Source organism: Xenopus laevis, chromosome 4L, assembly GCF_017654675.1.
Source record: "Xenopus laevis strain J_2021 chromosome 4L, Xenopus_laevis_v10.1, whole genome shotgun sequence".
In the NCBI taxonomy this organism is placed as follows: Eukaryota; Metazoa; Chordata; class Amphibia; order Anura; family Pipidae; genus Xenopus; species Xenopus laevis.
The window spans coordinates 79,690,149-79,708,069 of NC_054377.1; the positions used below are offsets into that span (position 1 = coordinate 79,690,149).

Consider the following 17,921-nt stretch of genomic DNA (forward strand, 5'->3'; position numbering starts at 1 on the left):
CTACAAAATAAAAATCACGACAGAATCCCATTAAACTTAGAGCAAACCATGTTTAGTTACTCAGTATGTTGTATATGCAGAACAAATTTCACTTTTAGTGCCCCAGAATACACAACATTACACAGCCAAACATTATGTCTAATGAAACATAAAACATGTCCTTTTACTTTACTAATTTATGTATACACAAAGCTTTTTGACCTCTAGGGTGCATTCAGTTACTAAACCCCATTGAATAAACCCCTAGTGTGTCTGTAAAAATCAGACAGATATAAACTCATACAATAATGCAATAAAAAGGTACAGTGTTTCTAGAGGTATAGTAAATAATTTCATTGAATCAGAAATTAGCATGGACCTGATTGGCTTGTTGTTTCTAGACCTTAGCAAATTTGTACATTTTCTTAACACATACTGAATAAAAAATTGTTTGGTTTTTCCATGTGGACACACAGGGGATATGAAGGCAACTAGTCCCATGAGGGTTGCGACCTGGTTTCAGTGACCTAGCCAGAATGGTACTACCCAAGGCTGGGGCCGGTATTACAAATTTACTGACAATGTACCTGCTGGTAAACTTGCCCTCCATAACCTAGTGCCGCTATTAAATACATAACAGAAATTACAATTTAAGGTCAAGCGAAAACAACAAGATAAAGACACGATACAACCACAGCTGACTGCAATATGCCAGAGTCTCAAACCAAACTTTGTGGATATTTCGACAGCAACACAAGTGTCTTAATCAATTTATAAGTTAGTTAATGTGTCATAATTAACTCTACTTACTGCATAGAATAAATGCCCTGTTAGGTGGGTCATAATTCCATCTTTGAGAAACTAGGCGCTATCTTATGTTTGAAAAACACACTGCAAGCCAATGCTAGTAATAATCACACAAACTTGCTCTTTAGTTCAGATACAAAGTATATCCAAAAAGCTATGCAGGATACAAAAAAAAAAAAATATCTAGTTGATTTAGTATAATTTTGCAATTACTTTCCTCATTTGCCCCACCAACAATTTCAATAGTACAGTAAAAAGTATGCTGCCCAAAGGTCATTGAAATCAACACTATTCAATGAATGCAACCATGGCAGGTACTGTAGTGCCGAGTATAGACTTTCAGCTACTGTCTCCATGCAGCTCAGCATTTTCACTCGTCACACTACGGATGCAGTTTATAACTATAGCCTTAGGCTCTTGTGATGCCAGCCCAGTATTGAATCTAAACAGCTCCAAGGCTGGACAACCATACACTCCATTGCATGTTATATACAGATGAAAGTGCTCTTTATGTTAGTCCTACTTAACCATGACCTCAGGGCCCACGTCACTGAAATAAATCTTTACAAGCACACATGTATCAATTAATGATGGAGCCATACTGACAGACCCACCTGCCCAACAGACTGATCCACCTAAACATTGTGAGGAAAGCCTGTGATTGTACAGTTGAGGGCCTAGGGGATGGATTAAGATCCCTGGTTTCTGAACAGCTCTGATTTCACAGTTAAAATGGCTCTTCATTTTCTGGTCTGCCCTTATTTATAATTCAAATTTAATTTTATGTATTTCATTAGATTGTTCTTCCACTGTTCCAATGTTATTCTTATTCCTTATTTGAACAGTATTTTTTAGTGCAGAATACAAGAAAACAACATGAAAACCTTATTTGGAAACAAATGCAAATGTGGTTTTGTCAGATTTATCCTTCTATAAAGACATTCCCTCCCTATGATCTTAATGATCCCCACTAGAATATGTGATGGATTGTGTATGATTTTAGCTTCTCGAAAGACACAGATCATGCCATGCCATTTGGAACACATGTAAAATGTATGCTAAATGTCAGCAGATCATTTCAATACTGTAAAGATAACCCCAACTCAAAAGGAACAGTATCTATTATGCTTACATTCCTTTTGTAAAGAAAGGCCGGAATTCAATATAGTGTTAAGATTACATGCAAACAAATGCAAAAACTGATGAAAATGAACTAAAAAGCTTTACGTGATAATTGCAAAATTCTGTACAATTTCTAGCTTGAAAATCAAAATATATATTTTAAAATGTAGAGGATAAATGAAAACTGAACACGATTATAAATCTAAAAATACTGCTTTGCCTACTTTGTAACTAGGTGCTTACTATCTAGGAGAAATTTGTGTCGAGTTTGTGCGACAAACATCCCATTTAACGTCAGCCTAAGTGAGAGGAGAAGGATTAACTAAAGTGGGAGACAAGTTTATGAACTGGATCATATAATATGACCACCAATGTTTACATCTGTTTACAATGCTTACAATGTTTTAAGCTATTATACCACCTTGGGCCCACAGCAGCCGTACACCGTAATCTAAATCTATCAGGGCACTTCACTTTCTATATTTTTTTTTTTTTTGGCATTACCAGAGTTTGTGGCTCATTAAACCATAGAGTTTGTATTGCATTAAACCATGGAGTTTATAGTGCACTATACCATAGAGACTTTAGAGCATTGTACCATAGAGTTGGTATTCACCATTTGTAATTGTTGCCATAGTAAACTCTCTTTTTGGTGCTATTCTTTGCACTGAGAGTTTTTAAAGAGGGGTCACTTACAGTTAATTTGCGGCTACAAGGTGTTGGTCACTAATGCCTCTTCATTTACCTTGCAAATAGAAGCATAATGTCCCCAGCAGCCTTCCCCTTCCGTTCATAAAATCCTAGAGTGCCAACCAATTACTAGGTTTCCAATTTTATGAGGCTTTTCATCTCAAGAAAAGGCATTTATCACTGACATCAAATAAATGCAAATAATTAATTTTTCCTTTGCAATCCTATATGCATTCATACAAACACACACACAGATTCTATTAGAGGACAGTACAATCCTATTATCCGGCCTATCCATAAAAAAAAAAAATAAGCTTTGCTCTATAGCAAGATATTTATCTAGTGTTACATATTTAAGCAGATGTACATTATACCAACCCCATTTGCTGCAGCCATTTGCACTATAATTTCTATTGCAGATTTATTAAAATATCTACCATCGCCTCCAACCACCATGGTAGATCCTTGCCGATCTCTCAGGTCTATGGAGAATAAGATACTCTGGATGAAATTTTGCAAATAATTTGCCTTGATCTCAAAACAACATGTCTTCTTTCTAAGTCCACTGGTTCCTGGTTTCTGGTCATAGTAAGGTGCAGTTGACAATGTCAGCAGAGGCAGGGGAGTGTCTTCCATTTCTTTAATTCATAGAAGCCAACAGCAGAAAAAAATATCAATAATGCAAGGAAAAAAATGGAAGAAATCAATTTGAGGAGCAGCAATGTCAAATCCACCGGTAAGACATTTAGTGAGGCAGAAGACAGACCAAAAATAGCTCCTTGGATCCCGAGTCTAATGTGGTTTCTGTAACTGAAGAAGTTTTCTTGCACTTGTCCTAAGCGATCAATGTCACAGAAGGGAATATTTACACACATATATATTTCACTTTACAACACCTTGGCAAAATAAACGCAAAAGCTTTGAGGCACAATATCGAAAAAAGTATTTTGCTAAATGCCAGCAGTGGGGAGAAATGCATAGGGCACACCCCTGTGTATTTTACCAGGAAATGGGGAGGAGATGAAAAGCATGATTGTGATGCCAGGATTTACACAGTAGCACGGACGGCTTTCCAGGTTCTTCAAGACTGGAACCTAATCTTAGAGATGCAGCAATGGTGGTCCTAGAATTTAAACATTTAATGCAATGTCTTAATAGATAGTATTATGCAAATAGCTTTTAGAATGTGTCAGGGTCTTTGACAGTAGTATTTGCTTAATCCAGTAATGTTTTCAGAAACTCCTTCTGCACTTTTAATTTAACAGTCTAGCCTAGGGGAGACCCTAGACAGAGACCAGGAATATACACATAACTTTCCCTACCCCCTCAGGAAAATGAAAACAATTTGAACTTTTGTGAAATTTGACTACAAAGGTTAAAACCAACAGCAGTACAAAAGCCAAGCAGAGAACCAGACCGAAACAAAGGCATATACAATAAGGAACCTCCACATCCCCCTTAAAAAAAAAAAAAAAAAAAAAAAAAATACCGTGATGGATACAAAATTGGTAAATATTTCTTTCTACTCCAACAACAAAAGTACAAATCTCTGAAAAAGTTTATGAAACTTTATAAAAATCAAAAACTCAATCACCTCTTCCATGTGTATTTAGGAACAATGAGAAATATGCTATAAATATGAATGTCAGATGTCTTCTGAATAGTGCATGTGAACATTCATAGCAAACATTTTTTACTTTTATGTATTTTTTAAAATTTTATGTATCGTTAATGTTAATAGCCCCTAAACAGTAAGCTATTTATAATATTACATTATCAAAATTGGTTAATTATAGAGCATCTTATTATCATAAAAATGAATGCTGGGGATCATTTCAATAGTGTCATTCATACATGCATAGGAATACCCAATTATATCATGTAGATTCAAAAGAAAAATATTGCATATGAATTTTCAAGGTTCACAAGTCGACTAATGAAAAAATACTCTGGTTGACTTGTGTAGTAGTAGTAAATGCCTTTAACTGTAACACGACCCAGGAAAACTATAATATATACACATACTACACTTCCTGAAGCATTCAAAATGTGTACCTTTATCTTTCCATTACAAACTTCCTAAATGCAAATGTTTTTTAAACTTAAATGTTTTCATAAAATTTCTGAAAACATCATGTTCTTGGGTACAAAAACATCATAAATATAAATCTTCTAATTAGTTTGATAGTTGGACACCCAACATGAATTTTAAATGAAACAACTCATTGAATTGCAGACTTTCAGCTTTTCAGGGGCTAAAAAGGAATTGGACAAATTAAAAAACTTAAGAAAAAGTTTATTTCTAATACTTTTGAAAACCAATGACAGCCTGAAGTCTTGAACTCATGGACTTCACCAAATTCTGTGGTTCCTCCTTTTTAATGCTCTGCCAGGCCTTTACTGCGGTGTCTTTCAGTTGCTGTTTGTTTGTCGGCCTTTCTGTCCGAAGTTTAGTCTCCAACAAGTGAAATGCATGCTCAATTGGGTTCAGATCAGGTGACTGACTTGGCTATTCAAGAATATTTCACTTCTTTGCTTTAATAAACTCCTGGGTTGCTTTGACTGTATGTTTTGGGTCATTATGAAATGCCTCCCAATCAATTTGACGAAAATGTAAAGTTTGGTGATAACTTTTAATGGCTACCTCAATAAGTATCACTGTCTGCTCAAATCCAGATAAATGCAGTCAAATTATGTCTCTGAACACCTCAGAATTCATTCGGCTGCTTCTGTCCTGTGTCACATCATGGATAAACACTAGTGTCCCAGTGCCACTGGCAGCCATGTACGCCCAAGTCATCACACTGCCTCCGCCATGTTTTATAGAGATGTAATATGCTTTGGATCATCAGCTGTTCCACGCCTGTTCCATTGAAGATTTTGCCACTCCTAACATTGTAGCAATTGGGGGGGGGGGGGTGTGTGTGTGTACATGTACATTTTATACAACTACTACAGAAATTAACACAGCACTCCAACATACAAACCTATTTTGCACAACTGAACTGTCACTCTAATAAAAAAAAAAAGTTACAAAGTTTGTACAAAGTATGCATAAGCTGATGCGCCCCTTCAAGGACGTGTCCAAGCATCAGTCCTAACTAAGTGAAAAAAGAGAAAGTGTTATCTTTGGGGGGGAAAAAAGACCATACCTACTTTTCTCTTTATTTAGCATGCTCTCTTCCAAAGACACCACTAAGCAGAGGTTGGGAGAGCAGGCATTGAGAGGAGTGCCACTTAATGGTGTCTTTGGAAGAGATCATGCTAAATAAAACAGTACCTGGTACTTGATCAAAACTAAGATATAATTAAACCTTACTGAAAGCAAAACCAGCCTATTAGGTTTATTTAATATTTACATGATTTTCAAGTAGACAAGGTATAAAGATCTAAATACAGCAATGGCTAAAAGAGTACAGTAGATCAAGCACATCCTAATTTCCATAAAAATGTAATAGAATCTAATTTGTCTCTCACTAGAGTTTCTGAGCAAAGGGTAAGTGAATACAGAGCCACAACTCAGTTGCACATAATGTATGTTGTTACTAGGGGTTTAAAGTGTTTAAAGGGGTTGTTCACATGAGAACTTTTAGTTTGTTGTAAAGAGTGATATTAGGAATTACTTAGCTTTTTATTCAGCAGTCCTCCAGTTTGCCATTTCAGCCATCTGGTAGCTAGGGTCCAAATTACCATAGCAACCATGCATTGATTTGAATAAGAGACTACTGTAGAATATGAATAGGTGAGGGCCTGAATAGAAAGATGAGTAATAAAAAGTTGGAGTAACAATAAATGTGTAGCCTTACAGAACATTTGTTCATTAGATGGGTTCAGTGACCCCCATTTGAAAGCTGGAGAAGATTCAGAAGAAAAAAAGCAAATAATTGAAACACTATCAAAAATAAATATTTTACACCAAATGAAAAGTTGCTTAGAATTGGCCATTCTATAACATACTAAAAGTTAACTTAAAGGTAAACCACCCCTTTTTAAATGCACCTCAAAATGTAGTACACAGTAGACAATGTAGAACTCATGTTAAATTAGGGGCCTTGACATGTATTGTGAATTGCTTTTTTTTTTTGGGCAAAACTTGATTTTAATGCACCTCAATTTTTGTAAAATGTATTTAAAGGATTCACACAGGCTGAGTGTTGGCATGTTTATCTATCTATCTATCTATCTATATTATATATAGATAGTTAATGGTCTTCTTGGTTCTCAGATGCAGTTTGACTGTGACTGCCGCATGTAGAATGATAGTTAAGACTTACTGGCCTTACCACTGCATCTGCCCTGTCTAAAGCTGGCAATAGACGCAAAGATCCGATCATACGAATCGATGATTTGTACGATTTTCGGACCGTGTGTGGAGAGTCACTACATTTTTCATCCCACGGAGATCGGTCATTTGGTCGATATTGCCGATCGTACGATTTTCATTGGGAGACGGGCACTAGCTTTTGTCAGACATAACTTTTGTACGATTGCCGTCAGGGGCAGAACATCGGCTGATCTGTTCTTGTACTACTTTTATTTGATCGAATGGTTAGTGGCAGAGATGGGGGAAGTCTGATCATTCAAGGATTCGAAAGATCGGATCTTTGCATCTTTGGCCAGCTTAAGGGTCATCCATTCACTGGCTGAAGAAGCAGCTCCTTTATATAAGCGTTTTGGAGCACCAAAAAAAAGTTGGTAAATTCCCCGGATAATCTGCTTCAAACAGAAATATTGCATTATTCTTTCACCTGAACATTTCATGGGACAAATCAAAATCCTAAATAATAATAAATATATATATATAACCTCTTACAATATGCAATGCACAAGTGACAGCATTTAGCGGTATGGGTTAGGCATTTTAATGGCTTTTATTTTTCATACTTATATGATACTATAAAAATGCATGAAGATAAAAGTTGCCTATGCAAGATGTTTTTAAACTGGTACAGGTACTGTGTTTGGTTGCCTTAAAGAGCTCATACCTGTTTTTTTGTGGGACAGTGCCGATTTCTACAGCTCCCAGATTGTTAGTTGAAATGTCCAGACTCCTGCACTTAACAGCCAGAAGAAGATACAAAGTTTGTGAACTTTAATTAAACAAGAGGCACTTGGTAGAGAGCCAAGAATATTCAGCACCTTGATACCTTTGTAACAATTTAAGATAAGCAAAGATACATTTGTAACTATTTCAGATAAGCAAGTTTATTGGGAGAACAGAGACTCACAGCTTAAAGGGCAATTCACCTTCATTGACAAAAAAAAAAAAAACTTAGAACACATAAAACATGGCCCTAAAACTCCCAGAAATGTGTTCAAACTTTCCATAACCTGCCAAATTTTGTAAAATGGACATAGTATTTAGGGGGTGCGACCATAAAATGGGAGTGGCACAAACATTTGCACCAAAATTTGTCCCTCTTTCTGTTTTTGAAATGGAGGAATGAGAGCCGGACCCAGGGTATAGCCCAATTTAAATGAATACCTGCTGAGAACACTGAATGCTTACCAAGTTATTTAAGGCTGAAGATGGGCAAAGTAGTACAAGTACCTAAGATGCAACTAATTGCGGATTCACAACCAGCTAATTAGGCATCCACTGCCCATGAGGCATTTGTTTAAAAATGAATATTTAACTTAATAGTGAGCCTGCCTCTGAAATGAACCCTCCACTGGGTGCCGACATGTAAAGCATGTCCTACTGTACACATAACTGATATTGCTGGAGGTATTTTCTTTTTATAGAAGCCCAGCTATAACCTAAAAACACCTGTTTCCTTTCACACTTTATTGACCTTTGCTCAATAGTGTTAAGGATGGGATGGGTGGAGGCTTTGCTATCTTGCTGCCATGCTCAGTAACATTATCTGTTCTAATTTGATTAAGGTCACAGGGCCACATATCTAAACATGTACCTAAAGGTCATTAATCGCTAACGTGGAAAAGGCACGGTCTCGGTCATAGCTTGCTGCCTATCAGGTAAATGGTTTCAACATAAGGCTGGAAGCCTAAAGCATAGGTATATTTGGCAACAGAAATCAAGCCATTAAAAAAGGAAAACAGTAATGCATGGAGAGCACAAAGAAGGAGTCAGCTTCAGGGCTACAGTCACTGTTGCTCAGAAATAAAGGAATATTTCTTGGTTACACTAAATACTTTAAGTAGCCAGCACAGTTACATCATATTAACCTGAAAAGGCAGGATTGTACTTCCAGGCAGGGCCGGATTTACATAGTGGCCCCTAGGCCCACTGCCGTTTGTCGCCCCTGTCCAATCCCCTTTTTTCATGCAAATTTCCATCATCTGGACCAACGCCCCTGTAAAATCCTGCCCCCCTAGGTGGACTTTCCACAAATCCGGGCCTGCTTCCAGGTGACATTATCATAACATATAAGGTCCTTATAATGGGAGAAATTTTATCCCTAGAACAGTGCACTCTTGGTGGCCCAGAATGTCTCTATTGGAATAACTAGACAAAGATGATTTTGAATCAATCAGGAAATTCCCTTTAACATAAACAGAAGCAGGAATAGATGGACAATTTATTGGTTGGTTTTAATATGGGAAAATACATTTTTATATTTTTTATTATTACCTTTTCTTCTAACAATAAATCAGAACCCTATACTGGAAACTAAATGCATGAATCCAAACTGGTGGCAAAACAGTCCTATTGAGAACAGAGAAATGAGACGTGAAAGTTGAAAGGAACAAAGGTTTTTCACAGTCATTCATTTGTATAGGTTTAGAATGGTGTAAAGAAATAAATATAGGGCCGAAATGGTACATAGGGGCAAATTTAAAGTTGAATGGATGTCTTTATGTTATATGTTGCAGCAAATACATTACATTTCCACTGTTAATTACACAAGTCCAGTGAACCTTAATAAATACAATAGAGTTGTATTTATTAAGAATGCCCTACACATGAGCCCAGTGTATAGTCAAAGCACTGCGTATCTTGACAGCGCTATATAAATAAATGATGATGATGATGATGATGTTAGAAAATGTATGAGGGAAACCGGTTACCCAAAAATTTTCTATTTAGGACATTTGCAGGCTACCACTCTGAAAAAAGGAAAAGACGCCAGCATTTTTTGAACTTTGATGCTTTTTGTCATACTGGTAAAGAAATTTTATTAGCAACCAAATATATATATTCCTGTTAAAATCCAAAAACAAATTTCAAAAAAAGGCTACCCTCTTGTGGAAGAAAAGCAAAATTGCAATATTAAAAACTAAACATTGGTGAGAATGACTTTACCCTTAAAATGGACTGTCGGATAACAAGGATTTATTTCAGCACAAACTTAAAGGGAATGTTCACCTTTAATACATTTTGATTTAATTGAAAAAAAAAAAATATATTCGCCTGCATATCCTTAGAGATACTGACAACAGAAATTAAACTTTTTTTACAATGCTTTTACATTAACTGTCTGATGCCCTATGTTCCTGTATGAGGGGGCTGCCATATTTGTGCATCAGGAATCCGTTAGCATTAGCAAAAAACGATCAACATGACCTATAGGTAACTTTTAATGTACTTTCATATTTTAAAAGTAGTTTTTTTTTAGTGTGAGTATCACTTTAAGTCTCTTCTCTACCTGCCCTAGCTAAGGGGGTTCGCTAGCATCCTTGCTGTATAAGGTCCTGTCCATATCAGAATGATGTTACAAGCACAGTGGACCCCCGCCTAATGGTTTTAAAAAATAGTGGTGAGCACAACTTTCCCTTGTTTGTTATAGTTATACAGGAGCAGTGACCAGCTCCATGTTGTAGCTCCCACCCTTCCCAGCTATAGTCAGGTGATCCCACTGGTGTCTAATAAAAGGGCAGCCAAGTTTGGGAGTTTTACTTTGAAAGCAGCTAGTAAATTGCAGGTAAAACTTAGTCCCTTTGTAAAATGTATAATTAAGCAATTGAATACTTAATGAATCAGATGAAAATTAAGCGTAGGACTGGCCAGATATGGGATGACTTTGACATAGTTGGACAGCTTAAATATATTGCAATATATGGACAAACAATTCCTGTGTTGTTTAAAGGGTAAGGCATTTTTTAGTAGCAGTATGCACAAAATGTCTGTCTTAAATATATTGATAATGGGTTGAGTGCAGAGGACTCATATATATATATATATATATATATATATATATATATATATATATATATATATATATATATGGCTCCGGCGTATGCCAATTGCTTCATGTCTGTTTACGAGAATTCATACATCATACCACAATATATGAATAACCTTATTGCATACTATCGCTATATTGACGATATATTTATAATATGGCATGGTGATGAAGCCTCGTTGGAGAATATGGTACATACACTTAATTTATTGCCAACCCCTGTAAAGTTTACTCTGAACAAAGGGGGCGATCAAGTCCAATTTTTGGATGTGGAAGTTTTCAAATGTGGCTCTTCATTAGGTTACAAACTATACCGGAAACCCACAGATCGAAATACGATCCTTCATTATAATAGCTTCCATCCTGTAAGCTCAAAGAACAGTGTCCCATATTCGCAATTCTTACGAACTTTGCGTAATAATTCTGATACAGACATTTGTGCTACCCAACTTAAGGAGACATATGGTAGGTTTTTGGCATGTGGGTATAAACATGAAGTGTTGGATCAGGCCCTATCACGTGCTAAAAATAATGCACATAGACCCACTGAGAAGAACACAAAGCTGGATAGATTTGTGATTACTTCACAATATACAACAGCCTCGAAACCTATACGGAACATAGTAGATCAAAATTGGCAAATTTTGGGCGGTGACAAAAGTTTACCTAAAATACTAAGTCAAAAGCCTTTATGGGGATACAGCAGAGGAAAAAATCTGCGGGAAATTTTAATGCCCTCTGACCCTCAACGCTGCTATGAAAAGAAGCCCTCACTTTTTGCCCCCCTAAAAAATGGTTGCTACAAATGTTCTGGCTGTACCACATGTCGTAATATGATCATTGGTTCTGATTTTCAGCATCCACATTCGGGCAAAAATATTTCTATTAAACATCGTATCACATGTACCAGCACTCACGTTGTTTATATAATTAAATGTCCATGTGGCCTCATGTATGTGGGGAAAACACAGAATACTCTAAGGGAGAGAATGGGCAACCATCGCTCATCACTACGGGCCGCATTTGAAACTGGTAGAAGTGATATTGCCCTGTACAAACATTACCTAGAAAAAGGACATGGCCCTCCCACTTTTCGTTTCATGGGCATTGACATTGTAACCAAACCTAGAAGAGGTGGTGATTGGAACAAATTATTGTTACAAAGAGAAACTTTCTGGATACAGACTCTGAATACAGTTTCCCCAAGGGGCCTTAACGAATATTGCTCTTTTGTATCATTCTTAAATAGCCGCTAATGGAGTATTTTTAATGTTTTATACATATTTATGGCTTTTATCTTGTTCATTGAAACGTAACTTATGGCTTTTTATCTACAAATATGTGTATTTTTTCACTTTTTCAGATTCTGACTTTGGAACAAACGAGCATGCTGGGAAGGCTATGCCTGATCTGTTGGACTTTTTTTTCACTTGGTGGGGGTTGGTGTCTGGGCGTGGCTGGGTGAGTTTGCCTATTTAAAGCTCATTGTCTGTAATGTTCATTATCTTGACAAAGGCCCCAGTGAGGGTCGAAACGTCGATCTGTGCAATAATAAATAATTACTTTTTTTGCAAGACCCTGTTGTGCAACAGCTTTCATTCGATTTTTATACATATATTCTGTTAGCACCAGGGCAACAAACCCAGATAAGTGAGTGCAGGAGGCGTTCTACAATTTATAGATATATAGATATATAGATATATAGATATATAGATATATAGATATATAGATATATAGATATATAGATATATAGAGAGATATATATATAGATATATATAGAGATATATATAGAGATATATATAGAGATAGAGATATAGATATATATATTTATATTAAACAAAATTTGCAAATATCGCCATATCTCAGCAGAGTTTTAGTGGCAACATAGTTTAATGAAAATTGCAACTATCTGTACAGTAAAATACGTACATACCAAAAAAAGATAAATTTAACAACACAGTATTTTAAGGTCACCTGGAGCTTAAAGTATTTTTACAGTTAGTTATTCTGCTTGTGGTTCAGTGGGTACTCTTTTTTTTTTTTTAATTTGAGACAAAGTAATGTAAATGCACATATTGTTGATAATAATCCACCTACCATCAAAAAAAAAAAAAAAAAAAAAAAAATCTGATCTATCCTGAGCTGAGTTTAAGACAATATTTTAAATCTACGCAAATGCATTTTAATAAATTTATATTTATTTTATTTAAATTTACCACCTATGGGTGCCTCTATGACACCTGAAGATACCTTAAAAGTATCTGTTATACATTACAGGAGGTTATAGTAATATAAAATACGCAGGGCTGCAAAACATTAAAAAGTAGAAATGTACATATGGAGAGGACAAGCATTTTAAGAACTATAACTACTATATAGAGAGATTGTCCTTTCAGCCGACAACTGGACACCAATTCTGATTAGAAGAAAGGAGGTTCCGACTAAATATTCGGGAAGGTGTTTTTTTACAGTGAGAGATGTGGAATTCTCTCCCTGAATCAGTCGTACTGACTGATACATTAGATAGCTTTAAGAAGGGGATGGATGGCTTTTTGGCAAATGAGGGAATACAGAGTTATGAAAGATAACTCACAGAACAAGTTGATCCAGGGACTAGTCTGATTGCCATCTTGGAGATGGGATGGAATAGTTTCCCCCTCAAATTGGCAAATTGGAAAGGCTTCAAATGTTTGTTTTTTTCCCTCTGTATCAACTAGCAGTTAGGCAGGCTATAGGTCTCTTTTCAACCTAACTTACTATGTTACTATGCAAGTGCCATGCAGTAAGAAACTCTTAAAAAGGACAAGGAAAATGAACACTGGGGATATTCATCCAAGCTTGTCAACAAGCAGAGCAGTCAGAAAATAGTGTTGCACTGAAACATAAGCAAGCGATTTGGGAGAAAATAAGAGTAGAGGTTTGGGTGGCAGAATGGTTGCATTTCTACTGCCAATATTTGGTTGGTTTTCTTGCCTTTTATAGTACAGATATGAAAGTGGACTTATTGTATACTGCTCACTACTGTAAGAGTTAATTATTTTGTATTAAGCAGAGAACTAGGAAGTTAGAAACAATATTTCAGTAACTTCAGGCTTGCTCAAGACTTGGTTGAAGGATGTTTATGATGAAATGATGAGACATACAGCAGACACTTTAGCGAAAACATATTTATTTTATCCAATACAAACAAAATTATTGATCCTAATCCACAGAACCAACTGGAACCTGCTCAGACTGGGCTGATGGCCTAGTTAGTAACCATATATGTTAGATTTCAGTCAGGGATCTGAATAAAGTCAGTATTTAGCCAATAAGTTCAAGCAGGGTCGCATAGGGAGAACTCAAATCCGACTGCAATGTAAGTCAGAGGATGAGGGTACTCCCTATGAAACCTTAGTTTGCTACAACTTCCTGTGCAAGCCCAAAAGGACATACTTCTAAGGAAGTGCATATTAAAACAGATTCATCACCTCCTATGAATAAATATTTTCAATGTAAAAAAAATCTTAGATTCTTAGCTGAAGATAGTACTGATACCCTTGTCATTCGCAAGGAGCCAAATCTTATAGAACAGTGCTGCCATCTGCAGTCCGCTTGGCAGAGAAACCAAATGATGTCAGAAACCTTATGAACTTGACAACTCATTTCCTAGGAATGGCAGCAAGATAACATAAGTGTTTAGGAGAGATGCTCTATGCCAATCATGTTCATAAAACAGTATGCCATTGGTTAGCACTGCTGGTTTGCAGCAGAGTTCAATTCTGACCTGGGAACTGCTAGACATTTATATTTTCACCCAACAGGGTTTCCTCTGGTTTTTTTCTAAATGCCGAAAACATACAGGCAGGTTTAACTGGCTTCTGGTGAAAATGTCAAGCACTTTTTACATGCTTTTGCCTTATGCCCACAACATGAATCCATTTTCAGACAATGTGAGGGTAAGCTATTTCTGTTCAATTTGCATAAAGTGATCTTCAAGATATAACGATGTGAAATGGCCCTGTGTCTTGCTCTATTGCAAATTATTAAGCATATTAATATCACACGAGTGACAGAGAACTAGGGGATGAGGCCTGTTCCAGGGCAGCTGACATGACAAAACTATAACAGAAGTCAAATCTTCTTTGACTTCATTATTTATTTTGTATGGATGTTGAATTAAGTACCTTCTTCATATTTTTAGAAGGAATTCGGCTTTTTTCAGCAGGATTCGGATTCGGCCGAATCCTTCTGCACGGCCGAACCCGAATATGCAAATTAGGGTCGGGAGGGACATTGTGATTTTTTTTGTGACAAAACAAGGAAGTAAAAAATGTTTTCCCCTTTCCACCCCTAATTTGCAAATACAAATTAGGATTCATAGTCCGTTCGGTATTTGGCCAAATATTTTGCGAAGGATTCGAGGGCATGGCCGAATCCAAAATAGTGGATTCGGTGCATCCCTAATTTTCAGCCTGCCACTGCAAATACTATATAGTTGTCAAGGTCACTGGCCCGACAACCAAAATAAAGATTTATTTCCTATTCTGACTTCTTAACTGCTGCCTGGTCAAAACGGTAATCAAGCCTATGAAACAGATATCCGTTAAAATTTCTGTACCTGTAGTAAAAAAATTGGGGCTTCATTTCACTTTGCAAGGCATGGAAACACAAACATATATTTATTTTCATTATAAGAAAACATTTAATGATATTATAGGCATGTGTCTAGTTACTCTTGCTATTCTCTGCACTCAGTAATTAACTTGAATACAAGCCAGGGATCTTCAGCCTTCAGGCCTATGACTTATATGCAAATGCAGTTGTAAATAAGGCTCACATAGAAATTTGGATCTGAAAAAAACAAAGATGGATTTCTGTGAGTAGACTGCATGCTTTTGCACTCACTTCAGAGTTGCTGTATGAGCAGCTTTATGGAAGCCCTTGGATGTTATTTTATGAGCAGGCAGGTGTTCCAACCAAACTCACATAATCAACACAAGCCATATACGGCATGAAAAACATTTAGTTACAAAATAAACCTAGTTGGGAAAAAGACAAATTAACCTTTGGTCAGCATAGCCTAGCAGTGCACAAAATGTTATGTTCCAGTTTGTTATGGTTATTCAAGGACAAATAGCCCCTCTGAAAATTGCATACCATTTATTTTTTCATTGTTTTCTGCCCTATATCCTATTATGGTATTTATTATAGGGGTGCAGTGTGCAAAGCCACTATACAAATATATGCTTTACTCTGGAAATCTGCTTGCCCAGGAAATGAATGGGGAGAACCAGTTTTTTGTTTTTTTTTCTTTAATAGGTACCAGTGACGGGTTTTTAATAGGTCCTATCAAGGCCCATGGGTAAAAGGGACCCCAGTGTTGGCATAAACTGGAGCCAGGACTGCTTAGGGGCTAAGCTTGTCCTGTCTGGAAGGAGCCAGGGTATCACCCAGGGCCCTACAGACAGTAAATCTGTCCCCCTCCCCAAAGGTTTGGCAGTCTTCTTAATTAGTAAGACTAAACTCTACAGCTGAGCTAAATAGGCCAGCTTTACCTGGGCTTCCAAGAAAATAAGTAAAAGCCATTTTGCGCCGAAAATACACAATGTTGCAGCATTTTGCAGAATTGATGAAGACAAGATTCTTTCAAGCTTGCCATTAAAGAAGACCGAATCTCGCATTTGGTGTACCCATATTTTTTTTATGTGATTTTCCAGTGGAAAAAATCACATTGCATCTAGGTTTAAAAGATATTTTAGCATTCCACTGCATCAAAAGTCTTGCACCACAGCAATCAGCCCCAATGTATATGCATGTACATTACAGTACTGCAGCATTTGCACTGCAACCACAGTGGAGTGGTACAGTGGCCAGCTATGTGCTATAGCTCCCATCATTTCAACTTCAGTCAGGTGATCCCTGTGGTGTACAATCATTTGGGAGTTTTACCCATGGAAAGCAAGTTGCAGATAGAATTCTTAATAAATCAGATGAGAGTTTAGGACTGGTCAGACCAGGGATGCCAGTGCCAGCTTGAATTTCTTACATCATATGGACAAACAATCCCTGTTTTGTTTAAAGGGGAGGGCATTTTAGTAACTTTATGCACAATGTGTGTTAATATTATAAATATATTAATATGGGTGCAGATTATATTTTTGTCTTTGTTTGTACAGGGATGGGGAGCACAACTTTTGCTCCCAATGCATGCAGTAATGCAACTTCTACACGAAGGTTGTTTTTGGCATTTTACATTGAATGGGAATCACAGGAAATAGTGACTTTGTATGAAAGGAGCACACCTATGGACAATGCCTTTAAATCCATTTATTGCAGCGGAAAAAACACCACAAGCTTTCGGGGGGATACCCCAAAAAGTTTGTGCTGTCTTTTTCTTTCTACTGCAATAAATGGATCGCCTTTTATTTTGAATTTTGACGCGGGCGGTGATGTCATCACGTCTGTGTCACTGCGCCGCAGCACCCATGTGCGACACATGGGTGCCGTCATCTTGAATTTGCCACGGCTGCCAGGAGGGTAAGACGCAGCGCCGGTCCTGACAATAAGCAGCCTCTTGACAACTAGTTTTAGATCATGCTTGTCCTGGAAATGGCAAATGTGTAGCTTTGAACAGGTAAAAAGAAAGCATTAATGAATATGAAGAATCTGTTAATAATTTTAGCAAAATAAATAAGAAAAAAAGGAAATTTGCATCAAATATACTCCTCCTTACAGTAATGGGATAAGGGGAAGTAATTGGCAACCAACCACTTGAAGCAACCATAAGTCAGTAAAGTTAAAGTGATTCCAAGGAGAAGTCGCAGTTTTTTGGCCAAGGCCACATTGGGTCCAAGTGCAGCTGAGAGAAACCAGAGAACAAGTTGGGGCCCAAGTGCAACCGAGAGAAAACGGAGGACCAGCTAGGGCCTAAGTGCAGCTGAGGGAAACCAGAGGACAAGTTGGGGGCCAAGTGCAGCTGAGAGAAACTGAGGACCAGTTGCAGCTATGGTCACCTCTGCATCTACCGACGTCTAACCAAGGGTCAAGATTAGGACAGCTGAAATTTTGAACAGATTGACCACAAATCATTCAAACGTCCAAACCAAATACAGATGTGTGTATATATATATATATATATATATATATATATATATATATATATATATATATATATATATATCTCTATCTATTCAC

General features: G+C 36.9%; 1 protein-coding gene across 2 annotated transcripts in view; it reads right to left on the minus strand.

The window, feature by feature from the left end:
- Positions 1-17,921, minus strand: part of pgm1.L (phosphoglucomutase 1 L homeolog) — a 39,519-nt gene that overhangs the window by 18,849 nt on the left and 2,749 nt on the right. Inside the window, exon 1 of one of the 2 annotated variants that reach the window (XM_018256473.2) lies at positions 2,977-3,301. Coding sequence (XP_018111962.1) covers positions 2,977-3,234 — 258 coding nt within the window. The 5' untranslated portion in view covers positions 3,235-3,301. 2 annotated transcript variants of the gene reach the window in all.